The sequence below is a fragment of the Volvox carteri genome, assembly GCF_000143455.1.
Source record: "Volvox carteri f. nagariensis unplaced genomic scaffold VOLCAscaffold_54, whole genome shotgun sequence".
Taxonomy (NCBI): Eukaryota; Viridiplantae; Chlorophyta; class Chlorophyceae; order Chlamydomonadales; family Volvocaceae; genus Volvox; species Volvox carteri.
Window position 1 is genome coordinate 501,026 of NW_003307597.1, and position 19,944 is coordinate 520,969.

General features: G+C 54.9%; 3 protein-coding genes across 3 annotated transcripts; 1 reads left to right on the forward strand and 2 right to left on the reverse strand.

The window, feature by feature from the left end:
- Window positions 1–759: 759 nt before the first annotated feature.
- Window positions 760–7,743, reverse strand: VOLCADRAFT_121459 (uncharacterized protein; the record flags this gene model as incomplete). Its single annotated transcript, XM_002955736.1, has 12 exons — window positions 760–1,829; window positions 2,099–2,295; window positions 2,521–2,579; window positions 2,855–2,986; window positions 3,469–3,621; window positions 3,787–3,915; window positions 4,078–4,668; window positions 4,942–5,255; window positions 5,620–5,800; window positions 6,282–6,352; window positions 6,488–6,601; window positions 7,621–7,743. 12 exons carry the CDS (start codon window positions 7,741–7,743, stop codon window positions 1,644–1,646), a joined length of 2,250 nt encoding a protein of 749 aa, XP_002955782.1. The 3' UTR covers window positions 760–1,643.
- Window positions 7,744–8,311: 568 nt separating this feature from the next.
- On the forward strand, window positions 8,312–12,042 carry VOLCADRAFT_96680 (uncharacterized protein; the record flags this gene model as incomplete). Its single annotated transcript, XM_002955679.1, has 6 exons — window positions 8,312–8,366; window positions 8,652–8,890; window positions 9,122–9,481; window positions 9,780–10,407; window positions 10,456–10,601; window positions 11,101–12,042. The coding sequence occupies 6 exons, from the start codon at window positions 8,312–8,314 to the stop codon at window positions 12,040–12,042; spliced, it is 2,370 nt and encodes a 789-aa protein (XP_002955725.1).
- Window positions 12,043–14,744: 2,702 nt separating this feature from the next.
- VOLCADRAFT_121460 (uncharacterized protein) lies at window positions 14,745–19,798 on the reverse strand (the record flags this gene model as incomplete). The annotated part of the gene is made up of 10 exons (XM_002955737.1): window positions 14,745–14,969; window positions 15,493–15,549; window positions 15,725–15,770; window positions 16,310–16,371; window positions 16,823–16,861; window positions 17,383–17,513; window positions 18,005–18,071; window positions 18,605–18,680; window positions 19,175–19,300; window positions 19,524–19,798. The coding sequence occupies 10 exons, from the start codon at window positions 19,796–19,798 to the stop codon at window positions 14,745–14,747; spliced, it is 1,104 nt and encodes a 367-aa protein (XP_002955783.1).
- Between the last annotated feature and the right edge of the window lie 146 nt (window positions 19,799–19,944).

The window sequence follows — 19,944 nt, forward strand, 5'->3', positions numbered from 1 at the left end:
CTGGATGGCCGTCTTGAAGGCTGTGGCACACTTCCCCACTTTGCACCGTATCGATCATAACCAAAATTGAGCCTATGAGGTTATCTGTCATAGTGTCGGAGTTGAAACGCACTTTCCTAGGCTGACCCAGATTTGCTCCGTATCTACACGGATTGGATCGAGATCTTTGTTTTATCAAAGTAAGGCGGATCAGCACTGCCAAGGCCGGGCGATGTTAACCAAGCAACCCCCTGCACGGTAACGCGTCGAGGCGTCGAAATCGAAAACAGAGGATCTGGGCCCGCTTCTGCGAGACAATCGATCGCCACCGCGACTGCCTGGTGGAGGTCGCAGCTCCCTTCCCACAGCTGTCGACGCGGTGTCGTACAAGACCTTTCGTACTACACTGCAGGAAATTTGTACGGAGGTCGGCATCCAGGCCGACCTGTGTCCCCACGACCTGCACCGCGGCAGAGCGACAAAATGGGTTAACCGCTTCGGCTAGCGGGGTTGGGAATGAGGGGGACCCAGAGGTGGAGCTGGAGCACATGAGCACGTACTTGCATGGGCATCTAGGTAGGCTGGTTCTCTTTCTCGGACTTTTTGGAAACTTCAAAACTTTAATCCCCCAACGTCTTGTGACTTTTTCACGATCTGCATGGCGGTCGGTGTTGCTCGCTGTATTAACTGCGCAGAGGAGTGGTGAGATGGTTGGCCCCGACATGGTCGACATGGCTGTTTTTCCGCTGTTTCACTCAGTCCTTGGTACCATCCGCAAATAGGTCATCGTCTTTACACAAGCTACCTGCTCCTCATACGTGCCATACGCCGCACTACAATCGTTTATTACCCGCCTTTCAACAATTGCTATGTTAAAAGTCTTTTTGAATCGCATCGCAGCAACGACGTCCCTTTTCCGCAGCAACGAATATAATGATGTGAGACACCATTGCGCCGAAGCGCCATGAAAAGCCCCCCCGTTCTTTTTTATGCATCACATACACACACATACGACAATCTACCCACACCACACATGAATGCTAAATCTCCAGAGTAGCGTCTCCTCTTTCCCGAATTCCCAGGCCTTTGCCCGAGTCATAAGTACGCATAATTGTCTGCGATGTAAGTAGTAAAAAGTCTCGGATGGCAGAAGTTCGCGGCATGTGTGTACACGCCTCGCGCCGCCGACGCGCATTGGCACGCGCGGGGGCATTTCTTCACGCCTGTGTTTCCACTTTCCCCCCACTCCCTCCTTGCATAAGCCACCACAACTAAAGCCAAATTACTGGTATGCCGGTAACCGGGTATAGCTTCACGACATTGCCCTGCAGGTGCAAAAGCCGCTGCACGGAAGCCTTCATCTCAAAAGCGTGTTAGCACACCAACTTATTCATGTGCTCCCCATGGCAATCTCCACCCCCAGGCCCAGGTCCTGCTGAAGGGCGGTCGCTGCAGCGCGACCCTAGCGGCTAGTAAGTCTTCCACCCCCCATTAATGCCAGCCACAACTTCCCGTCCATGGACGTTCGGCTCTGCCCAACTACCACCTGCGCAAGCACACGACCATTCGAGTTCCCTGCAAAATGCCTGAAAATCATCTAGAATTAGACCCACGCTGCGTTTGATGCACCCCCATCTTCGCAGCCTACCAACAGCTTAGCTTCACTACCGCGGGTATGCGGGTTGCCCTGATCCGTTCTTGTAGGCGCAGCTCGTGCCGCGGGAGCTGTCCCAGCCCCAGAGCCGGCCGTAATTATCCGCACGTGCAGTACTCCAGGAGGGCGAGTCCGGGCATGAGGGGGAGTTGTCCCACACGCTACCCTTATTATAATACTCGGCCACATTGCCGCTCTGCGTGCGAGAGATATCGAACGGTGGGTTGGGACGCAGGGTGGGTGACTAATGTGATGAAAGCGAAACGCATGTCCGCGCCACATGTCCGCGTTGGAAACAAGGGGCAACGTGAGCGCCATTTGTGAGCCCTAAATTAAAGAAAACCTTCCACAGCTCGGCGCACAAAGATTAACCTCCATGCGACTGATACCTCCGCAATTGGGGTTCCTGGCACAACGTCGGCGCCATAGGACGTTGTCCTCTCCATGGAAAGCACACCTACCCACCTGCAGATCCGAGTAGAACAGGGGATAGCCACGGGCATCGCGGAAGACACAGCCCTGACCATTCTCGTAGCCCCACAATCGCCCCTCGCTGTCGGGCTTGGCACCCCACGTAGGCGGCTGACTGCAGCGGGGTGCATCGAACCAGCCGGACTTGCTAGTGCCTTTAGGCACGTATCCGGGTTGAGCGGACCAGTCTCCTGAACGGATTATAGCAACACAGGTTGGAGGATAGTTTACAGGCGGAGGGAAGTGGGGCTACTAAACAAGTGACATGCTAAACAAGTCCTAGCCGGATGCGTGATGACTTGCCTGTCGTCCAACATCTCCCACTTTACTCCCCTAAAGCCAGTATCCCCTAGCTTTCCCCGTCGCTTCGCAACCCTATTTTCTTGCGCCGCTGTACATACTGCCCGTACACCTACCCGTAATCAGCGCCGCATAGTAGAGCACCTTTCCGTCCGAGCCCTTAAAGACGCATGCCCTGCAGCGCTCATGTGATGGTAAGTTTAGGGCGATGGTATGCACGGCGATCATATCCACGACGATTGTGTGCACGACAATGGTTTGACAATTAGCAAGGATTATAGCGCACGAGAAAACCATAGCGCACGAGGTTATAACGCACGAGAGGATTATAGCGCACGAACACGAGAGGATTATAGCGCACGAGAAAACCATAGCGAGAATCACGCGCGGTACACGTCAACCTCAACACCCCTCCCTTTAGGCAGAGGGCATTTTTCCCCGCCCGCCCACCTGCCATCCTGCCAGCCCCAAAGGTAGCCCACGTCGTCGGGCTGTGAGGTCTCCATCATGGGGCCGCCAGAGCAGGTGGGCGCCGTGCGAACGTCGCCTGTGGCGTAGTCCATGGGCTTCATGGTGGTGCTGCTGAAGGTTGCTGTGGCAGTAGCAAAGGCTGAGGAGAAGGAAGCCGCGGTGGCGGACAGCACTGCATTGCCAGAGCCCTTAAAGGCGCAGGACCTGAAGCTCTCCCAGCCCCACAGCCTGTTATTAAGGGCGCCCCCGGGAAAAAGCAGTAATCCAGCAGGGAAGAATAGCGGTTGTTAGAGACGCATGTGGAGGGGGAAAAATTCTATAGCGTGTTGGAACACTGCTCGGGTCGCGTAAGTCCTTGCTATTCTGTCACACATTCTTGACTCATTTAAAAAAAAAGTTATAGCAAAATTAGAGCACATGGGTAAGTCCCCCGCCTGACGGGCAGTCCGCGTGTGCCATGAACTGACTGTTGCGGTCAGTCAGCTGTAAGAACTGGCCGCTGAAAAAGCCTCTCGATTTCATGGCAGTGTGCATTGGCGCGTATTTATAGGCAATGTGTGGCGTACTGTACGATAGCTACTACAGTCACTCACCGGCCCTTGCTATCGGCCTTTGAATTGCTGGTGGTCGGGTCAGCGGAGCAGGCCGGAGCAGTGGTCCACCCGTCGTTGAGGTCTGCGAAAGCCGTGGTGCTGCTAGAGCCGCTCCGGAACGCACAGCTTCGGCCGTTCTCCCATCCCCACGACCTGAAATCAGAAATTGGGAAAGCCGTGCAGAAAGCAAGATACGCACCCTATCACCCTTTTCTCTAATTCGCAAAGTCAAGCTCCGCCGAGAATGTTACGAGACAACCCTTTCGGTCTTCCTTCCCTTTCGGCCTGCACACAAGCTGGCATACAAGTCGTTGTTACCTGGCCTGTCCGTCAGATGGTCGCGGACTGGTGCCAGAGCAAGCTTGCACGATGTCCCACAGACTCGCGGGATTGCCGGCGCTGTCACGATACATGCAGCTCGACCCGTCCTCATTGGTGCTCCAGTACCTGCGGCGGTTTGGCATCATGCAAGTGTTGGGGCTTAAACGCCGTGTTGCGTGTAGCATCGCTCCTGAAGCGCGACGTTCACAAGAGATCATTCCGCCGTACCGCGCCATACACGTGAACAAGTGTGCAAATGTCCCCTCGTGGATTTTATTTTACACCGACCTTCCATTGTTATCGGATACAACATTGGCGGTAGCAGGCCAGGTTGTGCAGCTAGGAACCCAGGAGCCTAACAGGTGGCGATGGGCATGACGGGCTTGGCGGCGGGCCCCAGCGCTGCGGTCTTGTTTCCGATGAAAAGTGCCCGCGGCGGCAATAGCAGCGTTGGCGGGGCCTATGGCAGCTGCGTCTGCGGCGGCAGCGGCGATAGCCATACGCGACCTCAGATGCTGACCTCCCGAAGCGGCGGATAACCTGCGCGACTGGCGCACGTTGACGCTTCGCACCATCCGTCGATGGGTGGCCGAGCCCGGGTTAACGGCAGCGTTTGCGCCACCGGCGCTGGAACCTCGGAGAAGCGGCGATGTCATGGCCTTTGCCGGTGCAGCTTGCTGTGCTGGTGTGGCGTTGGGGCTGGGCGCAGTCGGAGGAGGCTGGGAGGCTGGCACGGTTGCTGAATACGTAGCAGCGATGGTGAGTGCATTGCCCTGATCATCGCGGTATGCGCAGCTGGTGTTCGAATCGTGCAGCCAGCCCCACAGGCGGCCTTGAGCGTCGGGGACGGCTGTGTCCAGGGAGGGTGAAGTGGGGCACCTGCACGGGTGACGGGCAACGAGACACATTCGGGGTTCGTTGCAAATTAATTTATAATGGTAATTCCTTGGCGCACACCACATGCCTTGAAAGTGAAATGACTGGCACCGCGTGATTCGTCGATTTGCCTATATGTTCGTCGTTCCCAGGCCATCATGAAAGCTGCGTAACGATGCTACCGCACGATTGATACTACTTTACTGGTGCTGCACTTCTCCACTCGGGAGTTTATTTTTGTTAAGCCATTTTGTGAAGCCACCAAAACGCACATACCTGGCGGCCGTGACCCAAATGCGCAGAGGCAGTTGCTGCAGGTCCTTGAATGCACAGCTAGAACCCACTTCGAATCCCCAAAGCCGGCCGGCCGCATCGACGCGACTGCCCTCCGCCACGTCACCCAGGCAACGTGGCGCCGTCACCCAGTCGTACACGGGTGCACCGGCTGCGTCCTTGTAGCAGCACGACGCGTTGTTCTGCCAGCCCCACAGCCGACCGCGACTGTCCATGACGCTGTCATACTTGGTGGGTGCCGTGGCGCAGGCGGGCCAGGCACGCCACGTTATGGACGGTGCTGTGAGCACGGCACCCTGCACGTGAAACCACAACAGGTCGGCGCCGGGACACAAAAACACGAGAGCGAGTCAATTGCAATTAATGACCGGCAAGGTGTCAACCTCGCACCACAAGAAATGCGCATGTTGCAGTCCTCAATACATGGACATCACAGACAGAAATAACAACAACAGGAATAACAATAAACATAAACAAGAAGCATCAAGGTACGTCGGGCTACAGGCTACATCGCTGATTTGTCTTGCAGCGACGTGAGTGGTGCCAGCACATGGCGCCGCGTGCTACGCGTGGTCTTAAAACTGGGGAAGGAAGCACAGCTGTGCTGCATGCAGCGGTCCCGTAACTGGCCCTGGCTGGACCCGCGACCCGTGTAGTCACCCGTGTAATCATCTCGTCGACGGTCACAGGCTGCACGTCAGTAAGGTTGGCAGAGCCCGCCGGGAACTTCAGAGGTGTATTGTCGGCGGCCTTGTATGCGCATTCGCGCCCAAGTTGCCATCCCCAGAGCCGGCCAAGGGCGTCGCTTTCCGAAGTAATTGACTCGGGCTTGGCAGAGCAGCTGCAAGGCACGTAAACAGGGAGCCATGAGGAAAAGAGGAAAATAAAGGAAAAGGGGGGGGGTAAGGAAGTCGTTGCGTTGGGGCCAGAACGACGTCGACGCGTGTCCTCTCAAATGAAGAAAAAGACATTGCTGAAAGGAGGCACGTGGTTTGTTTTGTAAATGCCTGGGTGATTTTGTAGAAAGGCTAAAAGCACTAGCACTTTTGACACGATGCACAAGGAATGATGACAAAGGATGACCAATGATGACAAAGTGCATCCCGCCCAAAACCGAGTCCGTAGTTGTGCATTGCTTCAATCATCATTTTAACTCACAATGGTGACCCAGATGAAATAGTAAAAAAACAGAAAGCTTCATGAAAGCGCATTCGATTATTCTCTTGATCATCGCTTCATACCAATCAGATAAATTTTTGCTAGCTGCATCAAGCAACGCATCCGTCAACTCCTCCGCCGTTACCGTGCCCGGATTGACTTACGCAGGTGCGGTGAGGAAATCGTAGAGCGGCCGGTCGCTATCGGCTGCCTTGAAAGCGCAAGAGCCCTCGAACTGCGTTCCCCACAAGCGGCCTTGGTCGTCCGCGGTGGCAGTGAAAACGGAGGGCGGCGCGAGGCAGCGGGGCGCGGTTTCCCAACTGAAGATTGGACTGCCGGACGCGTCCTTGAAGGCGCAGGATGAGCCAACCGTGGTATTCTGCGCGCTGGCGGAGGTGCTGTCTACAAGGATGCCCCATCGGCGGCTGTAGTTGTCCATGACGCTGTTGTAGGGCGTAGGTTGGGTGATGCATGCTGGGCTCGCCTGCACAAATGGAGCGCCCCAAAGATGGCAGTGCGCGACAACGCATTAAAGATGAATGAGCCATAGGTCAAGGGACGATAACACTGAATCGCTTATAGCATAGTTACGCTGGATGGACGATGGCACAGTTATCGAGTTATGAATTGCTTTGGTCATGTCCAGGAACTCGCAGCTAGCTTGAACGCGTGGCAAGCAAAACGCGGACGGACGCGATGTGCATTTTCCGCATTCCTTGGGCGCGGGATGGAGAGACATGTGCTGCGTGCATTCCGTCTATTACGGTAATGACTAACAATGCGCGTAACACTGTAGGTAAAAGCGAGCCTAAGCGAGGCCGAGGTGGAAAAATGCCGCCGAAAGCAATCATAAAGGCAGTGCCTCACAATCCGCTAAGCTTTTCAGATCAAAACCCTAAAGGCCCAGACCAGAGCCGACCTCCCAAGTGGTCGTCGGTTGTCCAGCTCCGAACGGATTAGTAGGTGTTATGAAGATAGTCGTGTTTAACGTGGGCGAGGTGAAGACGACGACTTGTGGTGACGCCTACGAGGTGCGAACATTCATACGTGACCTGTAAACCGAATCAATTGGTAATTGAGCTTTCAGGTGCAAAGTACGATGTGCAAACACTTTTCGGCGCGTGCTCAAGCTGCGAAAGCAAGCGAGAACCAGGCAGCTGCAAGGACCCGCGGCTCCTAAGCTCGGGAAACGACATTATTAATGAAAGACGACACGGGCAAAGGAGAAGAGCTGAAGTAGTCATCGCTCGCATAAAACTGAGGAAGTGAAAAGTTGCCAACGGGAGTTGTGCGACAGCAGCAGACAATCGCCCGTAAAGAACAGACTGCTGCAGAGCAGCAGAGCACGCGGATAACATGCGACATCATATGTTGTTAGCTTGGCTTAAGGAAGCAGTATTTGCATGTTTTTTATACAACCTACTCTCCAACAATTGGGTTTTAGCAACAAACGTTTGTGTGTGTGTGTGTGTGTTTGTTTGCACAGCGCTCATGCGAGCTCACCTGAACCGTCTGGGACCTAGCGCCAGGTTGCACAAAAGCTGCTGCTATGGCCAGGCGAAGCACCAACGAACAGAACCGCAATACATGATGGGATGGCCGTAGCCGCGGTTCGCTTGGTTGCATTTGTGCTGTCTCAAGAGCTGCGACCCGCGTTGAAACAAAATCGGTCCAGCTTTTGTAGGACACTGCTCCGTGTTGACGATAATCTACGCCGTAGGGATCCTGTCCTTGTCCGAAACCTGGTTGGGGTTGGCCGTAAATTGGCTGTAAAATCGAATGGAGTCGAGAATAAGTTAGGGGGATCACGCGTGGCAAGACTGGGAGTAGAAAAGAATATAGCCCCCAAAGCTATTAATACATCATAAATAGGGCTTACTTGTACGTAACCATGCGTACCTGGGTTTGCGAACGAATTTAGAACTGAAATCCCCCGCGCCATGCAGCCAATTTTTCCAGCGTACGGCATACTCTTTCGGAGGGCAATCGTAAAATGTTTTCGATACAAAAGCCTGCAACCCAAAAATTTCGCCTTCAAAGTAAGCTTTAAGTTTCCGCCTCGTGATTAGCGCGGATAATTTATTTGAGGCAACATAGGGCTATCTGCCCTCACTTTGCCATCGGCGACGAGCACTGCCTCGCTGACAAGTTGTTCTTCGCTGACGCTCTTCATCCTTCAATAGCCTAACCAATCATGACGTCTAACATAGGAAAGCTGGCCGCCTTGGTGCTGCTGGCACTAATGGCAGGTGAGACGTTTCGGAGATCGCGTTGCCTGGCGGCAGCCTGCGGCAGCTTGCCGCCGCAGAGACGATGCGCAAATTCTGGGAGAAATGAATGACATAATTACTTTTTCCAATATTCGTGACACGGACGCGTGTCCGTAAGCTTGTGATTTTTACCGCAGAACGGTTCAAGCAGAACATGACTAAGCTAGTTATTGTCCGGTCCACGTCATGAGTCTTCTCTAACCGGATCATTGCGACAAGCAAAAATCATGATAAAACATTATTTTCCTGAAATCCATTTTGCAGGGCACAGCCTTGCTGCTCCGAGCTTCCGCGCAGCTCAGCGACGCCTATCATCCAGCGCCTACGCCTCTGCCGTCGCTACCTCCGATGGAAGTGGCCCGCCCTCGATCGCTTCAACGTCATCTGTGGCTGGACCTGGGCAGGACGTGAGCTCTAGCGTCGTCGTTTTCAACGGCGAGACAAAGGTTAACACCTCCACCACGACGAAGACAACGACGACAAGCGCGACGACGCAGCAACAGGTAAGCGACATCCATCGTGATGCAGATTACCTCGTATGTGAATCCCAACTCGATATGGGTCAGCATTTATTTGGGGCGGTCTGCAATTTAGTTCATAAAAATAACGCCCCTTTTCCTCGATAATAATGCTTCGTTCTTGCACCTTTGCATTGGCAACTGCATTGTAGCTTAAAATGTGATGTACCTTCTGTTGCCAGCAGCATTTAATCCCTGCTGCCAACAACCCCGCAGACGCCCAACCCCACCTGGGACGCTGCGCCAGCCTGCACCGAGAACGCAATTGGCGATGTAGTTGTCGACTTCACCGGCCACAGTTGGCGCTTCGAAAATGGCAAGAGCTGCGCCGTCCGCGGCAACGGCATTACACTTGCTTCGCATGTCCAGCCTTCTGACAACCCTGCCGCCACTACAGCCGCCACTACAGCCGCAACGGAGCTCCCAGCGGATTTCGTGGCTGCGCCCGCGTGTCGTCAGCAAACGCTCTCCAGCGCCACCGCCGATGCCAGCGGACGCAAGTGGGGCTGGGAGGACGGCAAATCTTGTGCCTTCAAGGACGAGAACGGGCGGCCCATTATTAATCTGCTTGTCAAGGTGAGTCAGCAGCGGAGCTCGCTGTATGACGGCTGTATGACGCAAGAACTTTAATGTGGGTCAGGCGTTGTCTTACACAGCAGAAGATTGTTTATAAAGGTTTTCTCGTGTTTAATGTGTGGTCTGCATTTTCAACACGGATGACAATATTTTGTCTTCACTGCGCCCCAACGTGTTGGAGGAGGTCGTATGCCGTTGCAGTAATCGTGCATCACATGCGTCAGTAACATGCTCCTTATGATCGCCTTAACGTTTCTGCCGTTTCTGCCGTTTCTGCCGTTTTCTATCCTACCCTCAGCCCACCAACCGGCGTCTCCTAGGAGCAAGCGCATACGCCTCCGCCTCAGCCAGCGCCTCCGCCCTTGCCAGCTCAGCCGGCCCCAGAAACTCTGTATCCGCCTTCGCTGCCGCCAATTCAGCTGGTAGCTCGCAATCGTCGGCAGCCGCGACCGCCGGAGCGGACGTAGACGCTGGTGACGTGAATGGCGATATGTTTGGCGGCAATGCTGGAGGTACCAGCGGTGTTTCAGCATCCGGCTCAGGCGCTGGTGCGGCCGCCGACGGCAAGGCTTCCTCCGCCGCTGGCGCAACCTCAGGCGCTGGTGCGGCCGCCGACGGCAAGGCTTCCTCCGCCGCTGGCGCAACCTCAGGCGCTGGTGCGGCCGCCGACGGCAAGGCTTCCTCCGCCGCTGGCGCAACCTCAGGCGCTGGTGCGGCCGCCGACGGCAAGGCTTCCTCCGCCGCTGGCTCGACTTCAGGCGCGGGTGCGGCCGCCGACGGCAAGGCTTCCTCCGCCGCTGGCGCAACCTCAGGCGCTGGTGCGGCCGCCGACGGCAAGGCTTCCTCCGCCGCTGGCTCGACTTCAGGCGCGGGTGCGGCCGCCGACGGCAAGGCTTCCTCCGCCGCTGGCTCGACTTCAGGCGCGGGTGCGGCCGCCGACGGCAAGGCTTCCTCCGCCGCTGGCTCAACCTCAGGTGCTGGTGCGGCTGCCGACGGCAAGGCTGCCTCCGCCGCTGGATCAACCGCCGACGGCATCTCGGGCGCCGCAGGTGGATCGGAGGGCAAGGCCGCTTCAGTACCCTCCTGTTCCGCCGCACCGGCGAAGGATAACTCCATTTCGGTAAGTCCGTATGGGTTTGGGACGCGTGCGGTGTTCAGCAGCCATTCCAGCGCTTATGGAAAGTAGTGGCTGTATCGTCACGAATCTCCTTGAAAAGCCATGGGACATTTTTGGGCCTACATGATCACGTAATGATGTACGTGGGCAAACACGATATGAGCGATCCATATTTCACGCAGTTCTTATGGTATTATACCTACTTTGCTCGCTTTTTTGCTCGTTCATTCGTGAATGCTGCTTCAGCAGCGATCCTTTAGTAGCTGGCCGCTCCTTGCGTCAACCGCACATGAGCGATATGTGCAGTGCTCTTATGGATAGTAGTGAAAGCACGCACACGCACACGCACACGCACACGCACAGAACTGTTCATCTGATCACTTGTTGAGCCGCCTTGCAGGATGCATCTGGTGCTCTGTGGGGTTGGGAGAACGGACAGTCCTGCCGTTTCCCATCGTCAGCGTCTGCATCTGCGGCTGCCTCTGCGTCTGCTGCGGCTCAGAGCTCTGCCTCCCCCTCACCCGCTACCGCATCCGCCACTCAAGCTGCTGCTGCCGATTCCGCTGCCAAGGCTGCTGGAAGCTCCTCAGCGACCACAGCAGCCAACGCTGCATCGTACGATTCGGCACCGGTCTGCTCTCCTGCCGTACAGCGGTCCAGCACCACTGCTGATGGTAATGGCCGTCTGTGGGGCTGGGAGAACGGACATTCTTGCCGCTTCGACTCCGCTGCCAACGCTGACTCCGCTTCGACTGCCGCTGCCAACGCTGATTCCGCTTCGACTGCTGCTGCCAACGCTGACGCCTCCGCCTCCTCGCGTACAGCGGCATCCCAGCCGGCCGCCACCCGTCTTTCGCCAACCCCTGCTGCTTCTGCCGCGGGTAAATCCGTCTCAACCGAGAGCTCGCCTTCGCCTAATCCACCGGCTAACGCTGATGCTGCCGCTGCGGCAGCTGCACAGCAATGGCCCTCGACCACTGGCGGCTCTGCCTCCGCCGACGCTTCCGCCAAAGCGTCCGATAATGCGGCTACCAACCCCGCGCAGCCTCCTGCTAATGCTAAGGCCACCGCTGCAGGCGCTTCTCAGCTACCATCTAGCGCTCCGTCTCCAGCAGCAGGGGCCACTAGTTCCGCTACGCCTGGTGTTACAGACGCTTCTGCCGCTGTCCAGTTCGCAGCACACGCCGAGGCTACCGCGTCTGCCAAGGCAGCCGCGTCCTCTGGTGCTGTCGCCGCTGCACAAGCCTCCGGCAACGCGCAGGCGACTGCAACAGCTGAGGCGCAGGCGGCTGCTGACTCCGTTTCAGCGGCTGCTCATGCGGATGCGATGGTGTCGCTGACGGCAGATAACAGCAGCGCGGCCCCGGCTGTTGCGGAGGCCAAGTCTTCCGCTGTTGCCTCTTCAGGCCCTGCAAGGCAGCGCCGTATGATGGCTCGGCGGTGAAAACGGGTAAATAGATTTCCTTTAGGTAGACCTGGAGGAGAAGTCGTCGTCTGAAGAAGTTGATTTGAGAAGATGTGTAGGGATTCGCAGGGTTCGCATTTCGTAGGAACCGGTGGTACGGTGGTTGGATAGCGCTTTTGCATTGTGGCCTTGCGCCTATGTGTCTACTCGCTAGCGCAGTGGTAGGAGGAGTTTTAATGAAAAGCACGAAGCTGTTTTGAAGCAAAGGAACGGGAGAAGGAACTGGGCGAGGATTGGAAATGAGTGTGACCTGGTACGATGCATGCCCGCCATGCTAATGCCCATCGTACGTTTTATGGAGACGGCACGTTTCCCTAAGCAGGACATCGGCCGGCGAAATTGCAAAGACCTTCCCTACTCGAGAATGTAACACTGTTGCCACTGCTGGGTGCTTTGCTGCTAGATTACAAAAACGTTCGATGCAATGCACTTCCCTGAGGTGTACAAACATGGCCGTCTTGTTGCTCTTGCAAGATAACTACCCCATGATTTGCTTGCTGAACCTATCTCAAACCGCCATCTCAAAAGGCTTTTCTCCGACAGAAACGTTCAGCGGCAGCCCGCGCATACACAGTATAACACAACTGTGTTTGACTGTACAACATATCTGAAACTCCTAGAATACAACATTTATACACATCCCAGTAGAAGAGGTCCTCGGCCACACCCTGTTCCACCAGAATTGCCAGCGGTCGCGGGGCCTGCCTCCCTCCCTCTTAACAGAGACCGGTCCAGAAACCGCTCCAGATCAGATTTGCACTGGAAAATCTGCGCTCGATTCCAACTGTTATATCAGGACTTAAGGAAAGTACCGATCATATTCCGTGATACGCCCGTACCGATTAAATTCCGTTTGCAGGAGAGAGGGGTTGAAGGGTCCATGCTCTGCAGTCGCTGATTCGGCGTACGACATGGTTACAATGGTCATCAAGACCATACATACATACCTGGAGCCCTGATGAGGGCGCCGAGGGCGCTAAGGGGGCCGAGGGCTGTCCGAAACAAATAGGATCGTAATCTTATCACTTAACAAGTTGGGTGTCGGCTTCAAGGAAGCCGGAAAAAGGGCGGGGCCCCTCTGCATCCGTACAGGCCGGTAGCAAGGGTGGCAAGGGTGACAATTGATGGGTAGTGTCAACGCGGTGGGAGATATGCTTTGTTGCAGCAGTGCTGATGGTGTGAGAGCTAAGCTTGCACCGGCGGAATCGTCAGCACCGCCTGCGGGCTCCACGCGAATCGCATCCATTCCGGGTGCATGCCGCATGGACAGTGCGGCAGACCGCAAGTCGGAATGCCCGTGCGGGCAAATGGTAACGAAAGCTGGGTGAATTTCGGTGCTGTCTGTGATGTTTATCCCCGAAGCGCCAGCGGCCTCAGCAATCTGCCCCACAGCCGCGGGGTTCATCGGGGCACACCGCAAGTCTCAGGAGGGAGGCCCCGTGCATTGGCCAAAGTAAATGTACAAACAAGGAGCTTGTGTATTTCATAGAGAAATGAAAGCAAATTATGTTGGCCTGCTGGTGGCAAGTCGGATTGCCCATGCCGGCAAATGGTAACACAAGCTGGGTGTTCGAGTTATCATACGCCGTCATCTCAGAATTCCATTGTGAGATACGCGGCAGCTTTTGGGATGAAATTTAGCGCGAGAGGCGTTGATGTGGCTTTTGAGGTCGGTGAATGGAGGCAGCTAAACTTGTTTGTGCTCATACGGTCTTTGTTAGCTACATGCGAGATACCTTGCAATAGAGAATGCTGTATAGTACCGATAACGCGTTTCAGCCGGGCGAGATATTATGCTTGGTCCGTTACACACACACACACACACACACACACACACACGGACATGGGCAATCCTACAGGTCGGGGCCCCCCTGGGCGCTTCGCGCTGGGGCCCCGCCCAAAAAGAAACTAACTATGTGGAACTAACAACTATCCAAACTGCTATCCCTTCGTAGTTTGCCTACTACCTGCTATTGAAAGAAACCGTCCTTAGCCCGATAGGTACAGTGGCTAAGATTCGCCAATTTCAGTTGTGCTGGTCATCTGCAGCCACCACCATCACACATCTTCCATAACCTGATCCAGCTCCTGTAACCAGACAGGAAGTCCCTGCATTCATGTGTGTGTATGTGCTGCTGGGCACGGGGTGCACCCCCCCCCCCCCACACACACATACATACAGCACCTGTGTTTCGTCTTCCACGGCTTGGAGCTCGCAAAAGATCCTTGCATCAGATCCCCTGCTCGCGCGCGACACCCAACACCCCCCCCCCCATAAGCCCGTTTGCGTGCTTCTAACGGCCAGCAACGTAAACGAAAACGCATATATAGCCGAGCACAGGGGCGCGTAGACAGACGGACAGACAGACACAACGCCAAGCACCCCAATACTTCATCCACAAGGAAAAAGTACCCAAACTAATGGGTAGATGGAAAATAACCAAAAGCAGTCACGAGCGACCACGCCATGCCCACCATCAACACACACACACACACACACACACGTGCGCTCTCTCTCTCTCTCTCTCACTTTCAAGTACACACATATTTCGAATCCTTAGGTCCTCGCTTGCCGCCATCGAGATCCGTATGTATGTATGTGTGTATGCAGACACATATGAAGCTGGTATAAACAGTCAGCACGCCAACCCTAATGCATCAAATATACTGGATCCTTCTTCCTAAGCACCCTCCGCCTCCCCCTCCTCTTCATGCTCCTTCCCCCCGCCCTCCCCTTCGCTGGCCGACGAAAGGCTAGGGCTGCCGCCACCGTCGCCACCCTTGTGTGATGCTCCCGCTCCGCCGCCATCGGCGCCGACACCGCGCCCCCGGTAACGCCGCCGCGCTGACGGCGGCTCCGGGGCTTGTGTGTCGTACACCAGGGTACGGTTCTTTTGAAGCCGACACTGCCAACGAGGAAGGATGAAAGCCACATTGCAAAGGAAGGGAAGGGAAAGGGGTTTATGAGCGGAGCGGGAAAAAAGCCAGGAGTGTGAGAGGGATGGTCGGCCCTAGGTGGGGAGGGTGCAGGTGTGTATCGGCTGGGGGGGAGGGTGGGGATAGACGACCCACATGAACGAGTGAAGCTGCTGCCAAGGAAAGAGTGTACAAGAAACATAACTGACCAGTAGGCGGTTTTGAAGGCGGCGACCTCGGGATGGAAGTAATGAAGACGACCGCGGAAAACTACCTACCTACCTAGCCGCCAAGAAAGTAAGAGCGGAAGAAAAGCAGTAGAACGAAGCCGTAAAAAGAAGTAATGGTTGGTGTAGAGGCGGTGAAAAAGTAGGAGGGGGAGGTGACGCGTCTGAGAGATAGGGCTATGGCTAGGGACAGCCAGCTACCCCTCCCGCTACCCATGATGGTGACTTCGTGGGGGTTATGTCTCATTGCGCCCACGCGCGGTTGCCCTCTCCGTCGACCTCTCACCGCGTCCACCTTGATCTTGAGATTGTCCAGGAGGCCGCGGTACATGGCCTCATCTCCCTACGTACAATAGTGATGTACAGTACGATTGCATACGCAAAGTACGTATGGTGTGAAGTACAATCGTACCACGGCATGGCGGAGAATAAGGTGCTTGACGTGCCAGGGCAACGATACCACAGACATACATGCAAACACACTATATCGTATCGTACAGTTTGATCGTACGTCGTACCTCAAGTTCGTACAGTAACGACGCGACCGCCTCGACTGTGCTGACTCTGCAGCATTACAGCATTGAGCCCAGTAGTTATACACTGTGTTGTGAATTAAATTGAATTGAACTGAATTGTGTAACAATTCAAAATTCAACTGTGTTGTGTCATGTCATGTCATGTGATATCACACCAGCAGTGTCATGTCAGCACAGACAAAGTCAGGTCAATACTACTAGCCGGCACGTCGAAAAGGCCAAAAACGACAAAAAGTACAAATCGTCTGAGGACGTGCTTCAGCAGAGTAGCAGGGATCCCCGTCACGCAGCAGGGGGGTTGAAGGTGAGGCTGTCTGAGAGGCACATGCTGGTGGCGCGCGCATCAGAAGCTCCGCAATTTTCCGGCCACTGCGCATCTGTTTTGTCGTAGTCGAAATAGTCGGTCTCCCTCCATTTAATCGGATTTTTTAATTCCCTAAAACGGTTTATGAACCACAAACCCAAGACCCAAGACCTGGCGGGGGATAAGTACGCCTGCAAGCCCCGTACAATTTGCGTAATCCGTACTATCAACATGCAACCTGCCGCAACTACCCGGCGGCCCACCTGCCGCTCTCCAAATCGCCTCGGTATCTTCTGACGGGTCGCAGCAGACTCAGCTTGTTCTCCTAATCAGGCAACAAGCGTACGTACGGTAACATTTAAGGTTAAGATAATATGGTAAAAATGGTAAAAATTTAAGAGAAAGATAATATGGTCAAATTCTATAATTTACACCAGGTATTGAAATGAGATTGACAATGGGGATTTTGTCACCCTCAATGCCCACTATGGCGAGCCAACGGGGTTTACAACGGTCCCAACGAACTCCCTTTCTGTGAGGATTTAATCCCGCTTAATAAAATATTTTCAAATTCAGCAGCGAGTTGACTTGCTGTAGAGTTGCCAAACTGCCAGAGGAGCCAAATTGCTAATAATCATCCATCGCGTAATGTGCCGTGTACGGGAAATGTGTCAAAATGTGTCGTACACAGCCACGCCAGCTTTACTCTGTGAAGCATCACTTGGTGTCAGTTTCTATGGAAGGTTGTTACGCTGCTGTACCGTACAATGCCGTACCTTGAGGGTGCTCTCCGGGGGTAATCGAACCGTCAGAGTCTGTGTGGTGGAGGGGGCAGAACGGGCGACGGTTGTGGTAGTTGCGGCGGTTATGATGGTGGTTATAGTGGTAGAAGTAGTGGTGGTGGGTGGCAGGAAAACGGTGGCTGCGGCAGAGGCGCAAGAAAAGAAAGTCGAGCAGAACGATTCATGTGATCTGCAAGCGTTGATGACCGCAACCGCGACCGCAACTACCCCAACCAATCCCCTCCGAAACCAGCTCCGAAACCAAACTCTTAGTTCATACATATACATGGAAAACACACCAGGCTATCCACTGCAATTCCCATTCGTCCATCCACTCATCCAGGACACAGGCATGTAATCACCGTTAAAAATTGCCCGCTCCGAAACCCTTTGGATCCCGTTCATTCACCATGTATCCCTTCCCCAGGCCAGAACAACACGCGCTGTAACTGGACAGTGTCCTAAACAGGACCTTCGCAAAACAGGACACGCCAAGCAGAGCCTAAACAGGACAGTAAAGTACGTGCGGGGGGAGGGATGGCAGTAGCACTCACGCCTTTCGGAAACCAGCCCTGCATGCGCCTGGCATTCCCCCAGGTAGCGTCCAGAGCGACCACCGTGATGCGACCCTCCGTGCGCTGACCAGCCAGCGCCGCCAGCCCCTCGGGAAGGAGAGAGTCGGACCCTAAAAAAAGAAAGTCAAAAGATAAAAATGAGCGGAGTGGGAATCGAACCAGGAATGGCCGGCCGGTAAGGACCCTCCTCAGTAATATCATCAAAACGGCGGAAATGTCCGCGTGCATAACTACGCACAGGGAAATACCCTAAGGGTTGAGGGGGTCTCCGGATGTAAAATGTTGGGGATTCGGATGGGTGCGTGGGGGTTAAGGGTCAGGGCGACGATATGGATCCATTGGATCCAAAAGAGGCCGCCGGCTCCGCAATGCTCCATCCACATCTTGGGGGTGCGAGAGCGGCCCCCTTCGCAGTTCGCACGAGCACCTGCAGCAGGGGACCCGCACCCCACCCCACCCGACCCGACCCCACCACACTACACCACAGCCCAAGCGCCATCATCCCAACTATTCAAAAAAGTTCCTCTAATCGCACGTCCTCGTGTATGTATGTACGTGAAAACGTACGACACGAAAACAGCACCAGGCCCACCACACGCACCAGGCCACAGCAGCGCTGTCGTACGAGAGGTGTCGTTCAGGATCTCCCGCATTGCGACGTCGTGGTCCTGCAGTTCATTTCATTGGCGGTGGTGGAGGGTAGGGAAGGGGGGTGGAGGGAAGGGAGGTGGAGGGGAGGGGAGGGGGGTGGAGGGGAGGGGAGGGGGGTGGAGGGGAGGGGGGTGGAGGGGAGGGGAAAGATGAAGCACGAACGAGTGAAGGGACGGCAGGGGGAGGGGAGGAGAAGAGATGGCGAATGAGGGAACGACGGTCGCGCAATATTTCCCCTACCGGCTAGGGGCTGGGCGGCGGTGGTGCCGGCGGCTTGGGGCATCACGAGATGTTGGTAAGGGTGGATATTCTAATCATATCTTCATTGGTTGACCTCATAATCAAACTACTAATTGAAAGTTATGTACGTAGCAATGGTGGCTGCATCAGCAGCTTCCTGGACCCAAAACGTGTGTACGAAAGGACGACACATACATAAATACGGTACATACGGCATGTGCATCCGAGAAAGACCAAACACCTTTACATAATTTGATTTAGTACGACAAAGGGTTAGTACGACAACCCGATAATCACACCGCATACTTACGGGATGGCCGTACAGTAGGATCTCAGATCCCTCCAAGGAGGCTGGAAGAATACAGCCGCTGTTGCTCGCAGAGCCCCTGGTGGACGAGCACAACCACCATAACCGCCACAACCACAAAATCCTTAACGGCCGCAACATGTCCAACAGTCCACGCTGTGATCTCATGATTCAATATCCTTAGCGGTAAGGCGACGCGTCTCAAAGCAAGGAGGTTCATTCGCGACAATGCGTGATGGAACTCCGATATCATACTACAGGATCAGGATTGCACAAACATACATACATACATACACACATACATACATACATACATACATACATACATACATACATACATACACATACATACAGCGTATGGTCGCATGGTCATACTGAATTTGTCCCATCCTGTATTTCCCGTTATCTATCTATCTATCTATCTATCTACCTATCTATCTATCTAGCTATCTGTCGCCACATCCCACCTCTCGAAGTCTCCGTGTCCATTCGCCGCACACTCAAACCCGCCACGGACAAACACCCCCCAAAACACGCCACGACCCCCCCACACACACACACCAACCAGCTCACCACTCGCCGTGGTGTGCGTGCACCACCACTCGGGTCTTCTGAGGGAAGTACCGCCCCATGCGACCGCACACACACAGACCCGGAAGAAGCCAACAGTTCGGACAGCTGAACAGCACTTTCCGCCACCTGGTTTCGGATGCGGTTTGGAAAGGTAGAGCTGGTTGAGATGTTGAACGGTGGTTAACACGGTTAACGGAATGTACGAAGGATCAACTATGGAATGCTAACCGAAATCCAATCGTTGCATTGAAAAGCGGGTAACGCAAGGCGCACTGCAATTCAGACAACAGGCAAGAAGTGTGCGCGCGAGGGGTCACGATTTGTTGTACGGCAGAAGCTGTGTACGGACCTCAGGATGTACGACGTACGAAGGGCCATGCGCTCTGTGGGATCACGTGATGGATCGCGCATCGCCGCCACCATCGCCCGCCTCTCAGCATGGCGGCGCCGCCACTGCTCCACAAACGCGCGCTTGCCGGCATCAGGGTTGCCGTCCCAGATGCCGTACAGACGCTGCTGCTTGTGCGAAAGGCCCTGCAGCTGCTGCATCAGCTTGGCAACCAGCTCGTCTTCATTCTCGTACACGCCCGCGAGCAGCTCGTCCAGCTCGTCCCCATTCTCCATCTTGACCAAGCGTCGGTTGGCTTTGGATTTGGGCTCAGATTTTGATTGGTCGGACCTGGATATGGATCTTGCTGGATTTGAACTGGATTGCGATCCGGCCCTGTGCGTTTGGTCGTGCGGTGGACGACCTTGCGGAGACGCCTCCG